General features: G+C 43.8%; 1 protein-coding gene across 3 annotated transcripts in view; it reads right to left on the bottom strand.

Annotated features, from left to right (window-relative positions):
* The window catches only part of DPP6 (dipeptidyl peptidase like 6), a 2,034,493-nt gene that overhangs the window by 1,040,959 nt on the left and 976,774 nt on the right, over positions 1 to 16,760 (bottom strand). For all 3 annotated transcript variants that reach the window (XM_069647934.1, XM_069647936.1, XM_069647935.1), the window contains exon 6: positions 500 to 552. In XM_069647934.1, the coding sequence (XP_069504035.1) occupies positions 500 to 552 (53 nt within the window). The remainder of the gene's footprint in view (positions 1 to 499; positions 553 to 16,760) is intronic.

The following is a 16,760-nucleotide window of genomic DNA, read 5'->3' as shown; positions in this document are numbered from 1 at the left end:
TACAAATGTAATAAATAAATAAAAATAATCAGGTCCTATGTATGTTGCAGCGAAGCAATTTTTGCCCCAGTGCAAATTACTATTGTACTGATGGAATGTTTTTGTAATATTCCCCAGTATTCAGAGTTACTCTCATTTGGGAGGAGTTAATGGCTGTGGGCTTGGATTTATCACTGTGTATTCTTCTCATTTATTTCAGGTCTCCCCGCTCCCCCTCCCCCAAATATGCATCATTTATGCTAATGCAGCAGCATTCCCCCAAATATGCATCCTTTATGCTAATGCAGCAGCATTTCCCTTTCAGCTGAGTAAAACACAAAGGGAGTTTAAAAATACAGCATGATCAACTTCATGAGGCTGTGTAATAAACGTATTGCCTTGGCTTCAGGAATGTCAGGGATCCAAAACGCGTGCACACGTGGTGGACGACCTTGTGCAAAACATTATATACACATGATGGCTAGTCTGTAGCATAAAGAGATATGGGAACTCTACTTACCACGTCAGCAGGTTACAGAGGGCGTAGTGTGCAGTGAACGAGTGTTGATATATCTGCAATGTCCAATCAAACAAATAGCTTTAGAATACAGGCCATGCACATGTGTAGCACCATTGATTTGCCAGATACATGCATAAAGCTATTCCTACTATTACAAGGAACAATGTCAATATGTTAAATAAAGTAGTAATGAACACATATTCATTGACAGACCCGTAGAGCCTCACCATGCCAGGATTTCAGTATAACCAGTACACAGGCAAATGTCAGACATGTAAACCCATGGCATGTACATTGATCATAGGAACATGCATTGAGGACATGTTGGATCCCTGTCTGGAGTCTACCTTACGCATCATCAGCCAGCACTGGTCTGATCAAATGAAACACAAACACGCAGCAGTGCTATCTTATACTTGTGCTCATGCAAACCGTTTCGGCGCATGTGCAAATGTATTACAACATCATCCATAGGGCGTGGTTAATGAAACTGTGCACTGGTGCAATTGCGGTTCATTCATCATATTCTTTCAATGCATGTTTGCCAAAGCTTACCCTAATTCTAGCCCCTTGCCTTTGTCCAGAAAGTACTTTTAAAGAATATGCCTTTTGCACTAGAGCAGTTTTTGCCCTAGTGCAAATTGCACTTCCACTGGTGAAATGTTTCGGTTATACTGCCCCTAGTGTTTACAAATAGGCAATGCACATGTAAACTAATAATTCTCTTTGCTGACATCCACTTAGCTAAGAAAGTTACATCCATTTTGATATAAGAACTTACAGTTTTCAATATTATATTCTACATTTGGCAACCTCTGGTTCCCCCAATCGACTGAGTAGAGAGTAGGCAGTGAACCTCCTCCCCGTCAGCATCAGACTCGCCCCCCACGCTCCTACAATTCAGAAAAGAGCTCAAGACCCTCCTTTTCAAGGAGTCTCTCCTCCTCAAGAGCTAGTCCATCACGTCTCCCTCCACCCCCGCACCTGACTCGCTACACACTGTCTGCCCTTCTAGTCCACGCCACCCTTTACAGCTTCACCCCACCTCTATGCCCCTCTGTATCCCAGCCCCGGCTGTATATCTGTTCTGTTGTTACCTCTTAAAATGCTCCATTATGCATCGGTACTGTTGTATACCTCCCTCTGGAACAGCCTCCCTGCCACTCTAAAACTTGAGAACTATCTCCGGTTCCGGAAGCACCTCAAGACCTCTTCCTCTTTTCCTCTGCCTTCGCTCCCCCTCTCCCCTGCTGATCTGTTCTCTCTTGGCACCGTGCACCTGGGCACCCTCTGTCCTCCGGGCCCAGGTACCTGCTCACCCTGCCACCCTCCCGCACTGCCTCCGGGACACCCCTTGCACTGGTGTCTGTATCTGTACCCATAGAGCCGCTCCTTTTTCTTCCTGCACTTATCAGACCTACCCTGTCTGCTGCCTTAAACCTAGCACTTGCAAATTGCTGGCTGCATTACCACTGTTTGTGGCCTTTATTATTTATTTATTGTTATTTATCTGTTTCTCCTCTGCTTCGCACTTAACACTTCTCCCTCCTTCCCTGCACTTTTCGCCTCCCCCTCTCCCATGCACTTGCGCATTCTCAATGTCACTGGGCCTAGTAAGATCGCTGTTTTGTTCTCCCCTGTTCCCCTCCCTTGCCTTGTCGCGCTCTGAAACACTTGTGTACGAGCGCGATAGAAATAAAATATCAATCAATCAATCAAGTGCTCTGTTGCTTCTCATGGCTAGGTCTGCGCGCAATAAATTCCATAACAACAACAACATAACAACGCTTGCCTTTCTTCCCTAAGCGCTCCATAGTTGAAGTGAAAGTTGTGAAGGAAAATTAAGAAAGAGGAGCAACAAAAAAACACTAGCGTGGCTCCTGAATTTCACATTTCATGATTGCGTTTTCAGTTTAGAAAATATTGCGGAACATGGAAACAAGGCATGAGCGCGATTCCCTCGTGAGCTCTGAAATGGACCCATTGAAATTGGTGCTGCCAGCAGGGAAACGAGCCATGGTGCTCTTGCCATGCCCCTTGAAACTGCCCCGGCACCTCGCAGAATGTTCCCGCGAGCTACGCCATGCCTCCCGCCTAATTAAAACCATAAACTTCAAATTGACCCGTTAGCTCTGGAGAGGCCCCATGAGACCTGAAACTGAGCAGCGCGCATATTAGCAATTCTCCAGCTAAGCAGTTATGCCATTTTGAAAGATTACCTATCTGATTCCATTAACAGGTACAAATAATGGAATTTTAAAAAGTGCACACTTTTGTCAGACCTAGTATACGACTTCTGTAAAAAATCAAATAAAAAAAAAGACACTTTGTGAGAGGACTACTCACACCTCTGTTAAATAAACATACCTATTTACTGGACACCCCTGACGTTGAATGAATAAGCAGAACAGATGAAAAAGCACAAAAATCACCAGTTATGGTTCCCATGGTAACCATGACTGTCACCGCCAGGCGCAGCTCAAAGTCATCATTCAGCTAACTGACATTCAACCGTTCTGGTGATTTTTGATGATGTACGGTTAAAGCCAGCGTCATGCCGCTAGCTGGGGCGGCAGGGGAGCTCATAGGGCCTTGTCTCGGTCGTCAATGGAAGGCTCTAGAAGCAGCAGTTGAGAGCAGTCTAGCGCTCGATAGGTAGAGATCACGGATGGGTGACTGGTGTCTGTCGTGTGTACTTGTAACCCGTGCATCAGCAGCTTCTACTGTTTGATGAATGCACGGTCTGACCTGAAAGCTGCTGCCTAGGAGTTATCACCGGGTGCTACTTTGCAATCCACAAACAGGCCCAGTGGGCATTGCCTGTGACCATGTTGCGTGCATACTGTGCCTGGGGCATTGCCAGGCCCAGTAGCACACTAAATGTTCCCGCAGGGAATAGTCGACGGCAATGCCCAGTGCACCCAGAGCATGTCCTTCCAACCATGTTTCAGGCACAGCAAAGAGTGCTGCCAATGCATGCCCAAAAGTCCTACCCAATGGAGCGGCTGGTCAGGGTCGAGCTAGGCCGTTCTTAAATCATAAGGACTCCCATGCCCCAGACACCTCAAAGAGATGCAATGAACCAACTGGGTATGGCCAGTGTCCATCACCGATGGGTATTGAGTATGAGGCATGGTCAAGGGTCATACCCCAGTACCTCAAGCACCTATAAGAGACCCAATATGACCAATAGGGATGGTCAAAGGAGGTATGCCCCTTGCACACTCTACTTGGGCCATGTCTGGGGCACCTCAAAGCGACTAAAGGTGAACTCTGTGCATGGAATTTGGCCATGTTCAGCAGACACTGTTCCCAAGGCATTGCTATGTTTAACGGTTGGGATACATTTAAAAGCAGGTACATTTAGTGGATAAAATAACCACATCTTCAGATGTTTTCATTAATAGGAGGCAGATGCGACCGCTCCAAGGCATCCATCCACCATGTTATGGGTTGGGGTAGGTACCAGAGAGCTGCATTAGGACCGTTTTCAAGCTAGCGTGCCAAGATGTTGGTGACATCAATAACTCTCAGATCATTTCGAACCAGTTAGAAATGATTTCTTTCAATTGACCAATCAATTACCCTTTTACTTAGGTCCACAGACCAGGACATTTCCATGGGCACAAATCACCGAATCAAGTTCTGCAATAGCAGCAGGTCTGTGGCTCAGTGTTCAGGCTTACAATAACTGACCAGTCTTTGAGCAGTTTTGGCCTTTGTCATGGTTTTCATAAAAACAAATATTAAACGGGTTACATCAGATCTAGTGAGACTGGACGTGGAACTGGACACCCACTTCTCGTCCTTACTTAGTGTAAATCTATTCAGCTTTATTTCATTTAGGTGAGAACATACAATCTCTGTGGCACTTTTCATGGAAGATGCCAAATTTGGCACTGCCTGAAAATTGGCTCACCTGGGCTGAATGAAATTAAACTTTCCAAAAATAATTTGACTTTTTAAGGGGAGGTTTTTGGACTGTCTTGTGCAGTTTTCTCGAAAAGCACATACGTTGTAAACATCTCAAAACCCATGTTGCTATTGGAAACTCTAAAAAGGGCAAAAAGAAAAAAATACAAGCATTATAGATTATGACATTGTGGCCCTAATTCACAAATGGAATGGTAAATTGACCACTGAGCAGATGACCTCAGGCAGGATTGAAATACACAAATACATTCTACAACCCTTGTGCCCACTGGGAGGAAACACCACTACCTTTCATCTTTGAGGGGGGCACTGTGGTTGGAAGCTGCTGTACAAGTAAGCAGACTTTGTTCTTTGCTTTCTGTCAAGAGGGCTTTCCAGGCTCTAAGCCAAAGGATGGATAGTCTTCCCAATGTAAGCAAGCAGAGCTCCTTCAGCCCTCATCGCCTATTGGTAGTAAGAGATGACAGTCAGACCTTCCTCTCAGTAAATGAGTGAGGTGGATCAAGATTTATGCATCATGACACTACAGTGAATAATGAAATATCCATGCAGAGGCAGGCTTTATTATAATATATTCCAAAGGGGAAACATCCCAGGTCTTTAGGATCAGTCATTCCAGAGGCACTAACTGTTAGGATTCAGACAGAATGACATTCCTGGTGCGCGAATCTCCGTCAGACTGTGGTATATGGGGTAGCTCCGGAACTAAGGCTTTGAAGACCGAAGACCGATTCCTTTACTGAGTTGCTACTAATGCTGTTTGCAGTTAGCATACGTCTAAATTGTGGGGTAAGCTGCTGTTCTTTTCCTCCCGACCCGCAAGAAATGACCAAAATGAGATGAACTTTAGTGAAAAATATGACTCAATGACCCTGTGGTCTGCCCCATTAGCTGTTGTCCGGTCCAGCTGGCAGATCTGCATGGAGGTACCTCACAGTTTTTTGCAGAAAGTGGAAATGTAAACTTAGCTGCCAAATAATCAGCGTTTACGGTTAGGGACTGTTATTGTTACAAGCTGTCAGTCCCAGGAGCTTTCTTACATCAGGAGTCAATGCTGAAAAGGCTCCGGGACGTCTTCCCCTGCATGCAGAAGAAGAGGTCATAGCTGGTTAGGAGTAGATGAGAGGTTACAGACAGCAGTTGAAGTTGCTTAGTGTGAATCTCTCCTCCTCTAAAACCATAGGACTCATAAGGAATCATCTGTTTTTCATCTATATCTATGATCACATGTTACAGTCTGTGCCAATGTGGGCCAAATAAAAGGAGAAGTGAATGTGAGCGAGGTCATTGAGCCAAGAGGGCGTCTTAATTGATCTGTAGAGCGAGTGTGTGCCAGGAAGCTGTTAAGAAGCAAGGAGAAAAGGACGTGTTGAGCAAAGTGGTCTGATGTCATATGTAGAGCCGGTAAATACCATTGAGAACGAGATTAGCCACATGTCCTGGTGACAGGAAACTGCTGTGCCAAACAGATGGGTTGGAAGGGGAGAGGGAGCTAAAAGGGAGAGGAGAAGAAGGAGAACATCAGACAAGCAGATCATATGCATCCGAGGAAGAGATGAGAGAGCACATCATAAGACATAGAGGCAACACGAAATGCAACCCAAGCAAATGAAAGATGTCTGCAGATGCAAGGCGAGAGAAACACACAGGAGGCAACAGTACAGAGGGGAAGCCTCAATGCCCAGCATCGGCAAAGGCATTGAGAACTCGCAATAAAGGAGAAACACTGACGGCAACATTGAGGAGACAAAGTTCCAAGACTGCAAATAGACGAGTGAAAGAGGAAACAGTACCTGCCAGAACTTGGAAGAAGAGTTCCGCCAGCCATTAGCAAAGTAAACTAAAGGAGAAACTAAGTCCAGGTGAAACCATTAGAGAATGGTCCAAGAGTGAACTGAAGGGTTAATTAAAGGAGAAATGATGGTATCTGGAGCTGACAGAGCATATTCCTCGAGATATCCCAGAGATAATACAAGCCAAACATAACATGTTTCATCAGCTTATATAAATTGGGAGGAACATTCTCCAGGCAAAAGATCACAAACCTGAACTGGTAAAAACGTTCTCGGGTTAAGAATGATATTTTCTCTTTAGCAAGTGGTTCATGGAATGTGACAGTAATACAATGCCAAATCAGTGATGCCCAGGAAGTGGGCTGGCCCTAACCTATCTATCATCACAACAGATCCTGTGATGGGGTGATAATATGTGTTTGTGAACAGACTGGACCCTTCATTGTCCACAATGAAACATAAAACACGTTAATGAACTTTGGGCAAGCTCAATTACTCAAGGTCCAATATCTTGCTGAATTGAACCCTGCGGCATTCCACGCCATCTGTGGATTCTACTTTTCAAAGGAAAACCTTCCGCAGTGTTCATATTATGTTTTCACTATTGTGTTAGAACTGGCATCAGAGAGAAAAGAGAGCATAACTGATGGAGAGGCGCTCTGAAGAAAATACTTCATATATCTTAGATGGATTGTTTCCCCGAATCGTGTCACATGGTGAGAAACCAAGTCTCTAGGTGTAGGCATTCCAGAGTTGCTAACCATTTTGTTCTCGGTCTCAGTGGATGCCCTTTTTGTACATTATCATAGGGGTGCCCCACCTACCCAATGCAGAATTTTCATTCCAATCAGAGTGTTGGGCTGGATCACCAAAAAAGGTTGCATCTACATAATGTTGCACTAACATCAGACGGTAGAAAGTCAGCGACGCTTGATGAGAGGCGTCGGTACATTATTGCTGCTGTGCCTCGCTATGAGACTTTTTAGAAGACACATGTGCAACACAATGACTTCAGTGCTAGTTTATGCCTGAGACGCCCCAATTTGACCATTGCCTCGGGACTCGTGATAATATTGATTCTTTCGATCTTTGTGATGACAATGGCACCACTTTTTAACATGATACCGTTGACTTTTGGCCTGGCCGGCCACTGCTGTTGAAGCTTCTGATACTTTGGGAAGCTGTCCCCCTCAGCTATAAATGTAATTGTGTTTTCCTGATGAAGACGTTGTTAAGTGATTTTCATACGTCGAAACCGGTCGAGAAATTGGGGATGTGATCGTGGTGTACATCTAATTGATCCACCCCAGGAGCTGACCACTTTTGCCATAATTATAGTGGTCTTGTTCATTGAATGCACTTTATAAAATCAAATCTGTTAGCTATGATTTTTAACAGGCTCTATCATATAAGTATTGTTGTTGGGAAAAAATATAATGGAATATGAATGTATGGTGGCTGTTTGTGGACGAATGAGTGAATGATTTATTGTCAATTGTATGAATTGTATGGATTACTATGTTTTTAATCCTCCTGCAATGTAAATAATGTCCTAAGTGCTGATTAAGTCACCATTAATTTGTTTATTTAAATGACGTATCAGGCACAATAAAATCCGTTTTGATACTTTGTTTATAAATTAAACTCCTATGAACTTTTCTTCTGAGCTTATTAGTTATACTAATACCCTAGCACAGAGTGTAGGGTTTCCTGCGTCTTCCAGAGATACATGCATCTACATAATGGATGACTATGTCAGGGAGAGTAGGTTCAGATGATAAGTTAGGTTAATTAGGAATAAATAAAGTAGGTGGTTGTGAGCTTAAAGGAAGGGTGGACCCCTGAGCTTCGTTGCTTATCTTGTTGCCAAATGTATCCTGCTGCCCGTTTACAGGGTTTCGAAGGGGCAAGCTCACAGATTCCCATATGTAGAGGAAGTAGGGTGGCAGAAACCCCGTGTGTATCGGTGCTGGATCTGTGAATGAAAATCACAAGTGGTTGATTCAATTAAATGAAAGGTCAGGACACGTCAATGTATATTCAGTCTTGATTTAATCAGAGATCACATGAGGAAAGCAAACACGTGTTTACACCGAAGGTCTTTATCAAGGCTGTACAAGTTGGTGGTGATGTGTGAGTGAGTTGTGGTGACATAGTTATTTTCTGTGACATATCACAATGCAGCATGTTAGAAGACATTCAATTAAGTGATTTAACAAGAAATACTCCATGTTGTATTGTGTGAATGGTGAGTGAGTCGTGTTGTGGCATGTTACACACTAATTGTGTTGTATATCATTCATGTCAGAATGGATATAGTTTTGATAAGGTGAACAGGAAAGACAAATGGTGCAGGCCTAACATATGTATGTGGGATCAAATGAATCGGATCAAAAGTGCTATTTAATTTATTTTTTTTTAATATAGAGAAAACTGCGCAGGATTGCTTTTTTAAAATGCTGTATAAAGTACCACAGCAGTTCTCTTTACATTAAAATGCATCCAAAAAACAGATTTACATTAATTGTGTCTTGCACAGTGTGATTCTGCATGATAAACAGTTAACAAGAATCAAATCCTTGAAAGGGAAGCAGTGTTGATGCATACTTTTAAAATATATCCCAAACAAAGTAACTAGCATGCGAAAGATGTGGCACAGAAAAAGGTAAATGTTTATATTTCCCCTTGTAATGCATTGTGTTAAATGTCTTTTAGAAGGGTGAAGTGTGAGGGGTCAGAAATGTGAGGTGGAAAACTTTTAGATGATTTCTCAAAATATGCCATTTTTATTAAATCATAGGTTTCAGTAAATGCCTCACTATCCCTACCCTGGCGAGGATTTCCCTGTCTATCATAAACTAAAGGAAACACTCTAACAAAGGATAGCTCATCCCCACACTTATACATCAAATACACAAGAAAATATATGGCAATCCACAACATCAATAATTGTATTTATAATGTTTTGCTAGTCTCTTTTCATAACCTGGGTGAACCCCCCTTCCCAGGTTTCAAGTTAGATTCAGTTGCAATGTTCAGCAAAAAGAAACAAGGAAATCTGAGTTTGTAACAAAGTTCGAACACAGTTCTTGGATCCTTCAATTTGTCACAAGAAAAATCTGTTAAACCAATGTTCAACCAAAGGAAAGTATTCTCTTCCTCCTTGAATGGTAATTTCCATTCATCAAATAGCATCAATGATATTCCTGGTCATGATGCTTTGCCTCGAATGTCAGAGAAAACAGAACGTCTTGTCAGATTTAAAAAAAAAAACACTGCTTCTTGTATGATTTAAAGAAACACAACTTCTTGTAGAATTCAAAGTAACACAGTTTACATCTTTGTCAGGATGACTTCACAGCACCTCTACTTCAAACTGGTTGACTCTCATACCAGGTCCACTTCTACAAGGATTCACCATGTGGGTCTACTTGCCTGTCCAACAGTGTTCCAGACTAAACAGTGCTCCTGAAGTTTTAAATCTACTGACAACCAAAGGTTATACCACGGCTTCAGCAATTTTCAGTTTTGTGACTTAACTTTTCAGAAACAAAAAGATTAACCTAGTGCCCCTAAACACGTCCAAGTAGGCAAGGCAGTCTTCTTCTGATCATTCACCTTCTAGAAGGGAAGCCTCTTGGACATTCTTGTCTCTCTGCTACACCACCAACAAAAATTCACCGAAATGATTTCATTCTACCTTTCCTTCTTTTGCAGTGTGAGTTTTTATACAAGCTTTTATGGAACAATCTCAATCAGCATGTTTAACCCTTTTACAACCCTGCATTCACCCCTTCTCTCCCTGCCAACCACAGCAGCTTAATTGTAAGCCTTGTTGTAAGTCTCTCTGGCTTCAGACAATGCTTGTACAACTCTTTAGGCTTTGGCAATACTTGTTCCACTCTTGGCTTTGGGCAATGCGTGCACCCTTCTTGGCTTTGGGTAATGCTTACACCACTCTTGGTTTTGGGCAAGGCTTGCACCCCTCTTGGCTTTGGGCTACGCTTGTTCCTTGGAACTCACAATTATGAAAGTTTAGTCACTTAGGTTACAAATGTTTTAAATTGGTTCATAAATGGCTCTTCAGTCAACATCTACTTCAGAATCACTTTTAAGCACACACAACCAGTCTTTAATCTGTTTTCTTAAGGTTATGTATTCAATTAGCATGATTCAAAGAGTTTTACTCATACGTGAGTGATATTAAAAGGGTTTCACTCATACACGAGTAATTTTGTGGCATTCCATTGTCTGACAATTAACGGTCCGGTGAATAATGCTTTTACTCGCACGCGAGTGATTCTCCTGGGTTACAGTTGCCTTCCTTTGTATGCACAAGGGATCAAAACGCTCAGTAACACTCAACAGTTTCTGTCTTCTCTCCCTTCATGTTTTGCATATCTTTAACTGCGTCTTGCTCTTTTTGAACAGACACTCATCCTCTGTGAAGCTGTCTTTGTTCCCACCATGCAGCTTTCTGCCACGCAGTCCCTTCAATCAGGTTTGCATGGGGAAAAGCAGTCTTACTTCACACTTTCTGCTGCACAACCTATGCACTTCAGATTCAGGGGGAAAAGGACCCTCTTAGTACAATGTGCTCTCCTTCTGCTGCTATTGCTGCTACTATTCCAGCCCCACCTCCATCTAATGGCCTGCACCTGCTGGGGCCTTTGAAGCCTCTCTGCCTTCCTCAGGTGTGGGTCATTGGCCTTAACAAGCTGAATACTCCTGCAACATTGCTCTTGAGCCCTCTTCCTCGTCCCAGTACTTAGGGAATTATGGGTCTCATAGTCCCCAACAACATTAGGCTTTTTAGTGACCTTTCTACTTTTAAATGTAGGTTTATTTCCCTTTATTATATTTAAGGAAAGATCACAAGAGTTCATTTGAAAAAGTGAAGGGAGTCATGTGAGCCATTATTTAGATATTTCTCTTCACTGTACCTCTGTGAGTTAGGATTGTGTCTAAATGTATACGTCTCAGACAGGTTTTCCTTTCTTAGGATGTTTAGGGATTTCATAAACACTTTACCCAGGAGGTTCAATGTGTAGTTTATACACATCATAACAACAATAAGCCATTACATGCCCTGGTGCCTGTTAAAGGTTATTCCCTTTTAAGGACAAATACTGTGTCTCATCCTACAGGATCTCCTCACTGCCCTGAGCCTTGACTCCTTCCCAAGTGATCCTCCCTCGGAGCAGCACCCCCAGGGTCAGGATCAGGCAGCCTCTGCCTTTATCTGGGCACCTGAGAGGAAGCTTTAGCCAAGGGTTCAGTGAGGGATCCACAGGATTCATCACAGAAGACACATTCGAGTATTTCCAATTTTTGGTGTAAAAAAAAGGACATGCAGATCTTATAATGTATTGCATGTATGCACGATGAAGGCAAACCATAACCTTGAGTGGTCCCTTGTGTAGTAAAGCATTTGTAGTAAAGCATTCCTTTGGGAACGTGTTGTGTTGGCCTTGTTTTCAGAGGACAAGTTCTTCTTTTCACAGGAAGATACATTAACTGTTAAAAGGAGGACATTGACGATTAGCAGTATACTTAAGGAGGAAGTTATTAGGGCAGCAGGATTATAAAATATGGAAGCTCGAGCCAACGATAATCACTAACTGGGGAAAAGGTGTAGATTGAGTTTGCTTAGTAAAGCATGCTTCGACTGTAGACATACAGAGGGAGAATACCGAGGGCAGGGAATGTAGGGTCAGGGGAAATATGTGGCATCATTGCGCATCATACACACATTCACAGAAGAGGATATCTCTGTGGTCACAACTAGAATTGGCCCTCTTGTAGTTTGAACTGAATAGTTTAGGCTTGCACTGATCTATTTGCAACTTAATGAACACATGCTCATTTGCAAGTCTAAGGACAAGACAAATGTTTAAAAACAGCCAAAATACTAAAACAAAACAGATCTAAAGTGTGCTGCCTGACAATCATCATGTCTGATGTCCAGGTCTCGAGCTTCAGCCACATTGGGCCTCATTACAAATCAGGCGGTCCGGAAATAACGGTGGCAGTAAACCCGCCCCCACCGTTGTTTCCGGACCGCCTGATCCCGACTACTGCAGGCAGGAGATGATGTTCCCACCAGGTTTGACCTGGCGGGTTTAACACCGCCCGCCTGCAGGCGGACGATGAAACACCGGCAGCATTATGAGATGGTGCTGGTGTTTCCATGATCCCCATTCTCATTAAGTCCCATAGGACTCAATGGGAATGGGGATTACCATCATTCCTCCTCCGTGGTTCCCGGAAAACCGGGGTTGTAATGCCCCGATAATTCCGAGAATCACGGAGGCGGAATGGTAATACGAATCCGGCGGTAACCTGGTGACTGCCTGGTTACCGCCGGACTCGTAATGAAGCCCATTGTATTGCATTTGGCAGATGACCTTTAAGGCATTAAAGGCAGTTAAGGCATTAAAGGCAGTAAAGGCATTAAATATGACCACGTAAAAAACCTATTTCAATCTAAAGGCAGACCCATGTTAATTATTGTCTAAAGTACTTCTAGCCCCACAATATATTATATATTATCCACAGAACGAAAGTGAGGTTGGTACTCTCCTTAGGAAGCCATGGACCATTTAAATTGCCATTGCATTAAAAAATATATATTAGACTGATACCAAATACATTACAACAAAGCAGGAACGTATATTGTAATCATGTGATTCCCCTTTATCTACGCAGTCCACATGTAAATGTCATGTTATTAAAATTACACATTTTAATAACTTTCTGACGTATAAAGTTCATTCCTGTCACATATTCAGACATCCTTCTAGTAATGGATATTACAGAAATCTATATTTTACCAATGTTGCAGGTTGCCACAAAAAAATATAAAAGAAAAACAGACTTAGAATTCAATATTACGCTGAGCAAATCAGCCCCACGTTTTTATTGAGGGGTATGTTAAGGTGGGTGTATTGACAGTTAGGTAAGCCAATGGGAGAACTTGAACATTCAAAATGTGTGACAAAATCATGGGAATATGAGTGATTATAAAAAGCAGGAGCACAAAAGGAATCAGAAGTAGAGCTGATTCTGAAATCAAAAGCTACACAGAAGGGATATTACCTGTTCCAAAGGGATGAGTGCTGGACCTAGACATTAACTGGAGAATTGGGCCTCTAACCAGGAGTAGAATATTACTTTGGAGCAGGCTTGCTTCCCAAGAGGGATTAAAGACTGACTGGGAGTTCCTTTGACAAATCATGTGGGTCCATTCTGTTTCAGTGCCTAAAGAAAATGCAAAGTGACTATGAATGATCCCCAAATGTAAATAGATAACCCCTTGCATCATTGTACTGCTAAGTCTCTTGGGTGGAAAGGATTTCGGGGGTGGTTGTCACTAGGGTGCACTTATTCCAAATTGAATATCTGGTATTTTGTGTGAAACGCAACAGTGCTTTCTCATTATATTTACAGCTTGTAGAAAACATAGCATTTTCTGTGCGCAGAGGCAGGTACATTGATATATCACAATGAGAATAGGGTATTACAGTTTATTATTGTGATTTATATCCTACTTTCACTGTACTAAAGATGAGGGTAATTACATTTAAATCAGAACAACAATGCATTTTCTGAACTGTGTTTACATTTTACAACTGATAACATACCTCATAAGCACAGTTCTTTGCAAATGTAAATCCAACTCATTTGTAACCAAAGCATTTTCACCGATCTAGTCAACATTGAGCTGTGGTTCACACTATAGACTAATGAAGAATTGCTAGATAATGTGTCATCTGTGAAAGCCATAGATTCTTAAAACAAATGTAGGAATGTGAGGGAGCTCAATGGTTACACTTTCACAGACAATGCCACTACATTACATTTAATTCACCCCTCACTCCTTATCTTGCACAGCTTGAACTGGTTAGGATAACATAAGCGTTTTAATCTGCCATTGATCAACAGAAATAATTTAGTATAAACAAGAATAAAAGAGAGTTTTAATGTATTGGTCGATAAGCAGCAATGGTGTCATAGAATTGAGGTTGCTTTACAGAGGTGGTGTTGTATTATTTAGGATTAGAAACATCATGCATATATTTAATAGACATTATGTTGAGTGAATGTGCATTTTATCACCTTCTAGTGAAACTGTAACAATCAGACCAAATGCGAGTGGGTAAATGTGATGCTGGAAATGCATCAGAGGGACAGGGCCTCTGAATCCTTGTCCTTTACTGTTTTTTATCGTGTGTTCTGTCGTGTTTTCTGCCCAGGAGTCCATGTGGGACTCCTGGCAGTGCAGCTCTCTCTTTTGGTTTGGTGAACAGACCCATGGGATACCCTTATGGCACCCATGGGTAGGGGTACAATCCTGTGCCCCTAGTGTATGTTTTTGGGCACCCGTGGGTGGCCCACAGAGCAGGGTATGGGCTGGTGGCAGCTCCATGCTGAATTTGAAAGGTGCTCTGTGTGTCCTCCATTTTGGGATACCCCGGGCCCTGCCATTGGGATCAGTTGATTCCTGATAGGAAACAAGATGGCCCCTGTGGCCTCTTGCTTTCTATTGCCTGTTACCTTGTTTTCCCAAAGTCCTGGGAAGCCCTGACTCTGTCCCTTCCCCCTGACTGGCTGTTGGGTGGAAGTTCCATATATGGTGTTGTTGTGAAGGCCCAGCTAGACTGACTGGAGCCTTCCCAGTGACTGTATGTTGTGGGTACCTCCTGTGGGTGGGACCTGGGTGAATGGAGTGTGTGACCAATATACACTCCTTGTTGTGGTTGTCTGGTTTCTGGCATGAGAGACAAAGACTGAGACAGCCCTGCCCGAAACTGGCCTGAATGCAGTGTGTAGTGTTGAATGGCTGGGTACTTGTCCCAATCCACATTCCTTGTTGTGAGTGTCTGAAAGGGAGGAGTGCGGCCTGAATGCACTGTGTGCCTGATTGGCTGACTGACTGCATGAATGCCCTTCTGTATGATTGGCTGCTGAGTGTGTGCCAGCAGTGTGGATGAGAGACAGAATAGTATATCTGGGGACCTCTCACCACTGGTAATTGTTCAGAAGCGTTCAGAAGCTGAGTCTCCACTCTAAGAGTAACTGGAACTGCTGATCCTCGACGCCCAGCTGGAAGAAGAAGACTTGCTGTTGCACTTGCTTCGACCGATCTGAAAGCTGCCGAATTCGTCGAGGACTGACCCGAGAGAGGACCTGGTAAGGCGCCCTCTTCCCGTGATCCCAGGGATCATCGAGCACCGCTACATCTTCGCCGAAGCGCCCTGGAAGTCAGACCCTCGAAAGGCTGCCGACCCGAGACGGGACCGCCGAGGAGATCGAAGTGAAGCACCCGGACATCGCCGCCGTCGAAGTCCATTGCCGTCGACCAGGGTTCGCAGGTCTGTGTAACCGCTGGAGGCCCGTCGAAAATGTGTTGCCCAGCCGTGGGAACCACTTGACGCCGTGCCGCCGACGACCGGACCCGTCCGCTCCTTGCCTAAGAACATTTGAATCGAAGGACTCCCTCGTCCGCACCGTCGACCGCTTTATCCTGCCGGAGAAAGTCGAGGATGACCAACGCGCCGACGAGAAACCTGCCGGTGGGTTTCCCGCCACCCGAAGACCACAAAGACTCGAACGACTCGACGCCCTTGCTGGGCCCCCGTCTTCACAATCTTTGCAGTCCAGAACAATTGTCATCGAGGTGCCCCGCATGCCTCTGCCTTGCAGGACGCCAACGCTCCTTCGTCGACGAGCACCGCTTGGATCGAAGCTGCCACCTCATCGACGCCGTTCTACCCTGTTTGTTGTCTGACTTTCGACGCCCTGTGTCTCCCGCTTGAAAGGGAAGGCATTCAAGAAGGGCCGTCGATTCCCCGACGCCAAACGCCAAGTTCCTCGACGGACATTCGACACCCCGTGTCTCCCGCTTGAAAGCAAAGGCATTCAAGAAGGGCCGTCGATTCCCCGCTGCCAAACGCCGAGTTCCTCGACGCTTCTCGACGCCTCTCGACGATCCGTGACTCCCGCCTGAAAGGGGGTCGCTCAAGAAGGATCTGTCGACGCCTCTTCAAAGAACTCGACTCCACCAGGTACATTGGGGGGGTAAAAACATTATAGGAGGGAATAAGACTTGCAGAACAATATATGGACTGGGCTTGTGCTATATCTTTATTTTACGGGTTGCCCAGGTGGGGGATCTCCACACAGAACTGTGTCTAGTGGTAGGGGCCAGTATTCTGCCTATTGCTCAACCATCTTATTTTCTCTCCTCTCTCTATTGCTGGTTTCACTCTATTGATCTGTGTGACATTGTTACAGTATTGTTGATGCACTTTAATGAGATCTAATACAAAGGGTGGTACCACTTTAGAATTGTATATATTTGCCATTGTTGATTTTCCTAAGTACAAAGTGAGTTATTATGATAAGTGTACATAACCTTGAATATTGATTATATAAAGACTGTGTTCTAACCAATACAGTGTGTGGACATTCCTTTGTGGGGGCTTGGGGACTACACTGTACTTAAGAACAAGCCTGCATCACCTCCTGAGAAG

The sequence above is a fragment of the Ambystoma mexicanum genome, chromosome 2q (assembly GCF_040938575.1).
Source record: "Ambystoma mexicanum isolate Mex_15411 chromosome 2q, UKY_AmexF1_1, whole genome shotgun sequence".
Classification (NCBI taxonomy): domain Eukaryota; kingdom Metazoa; phylum Chordata; class Amphibia; order Caudata; family Ambystomatidae; genus Ambystoma; species Ambystoma mexicanum.
Note: the sequence above shows the minus strand (reverse complement) of the source record. Positions and strands in the feature narration are given on the sequence as shown.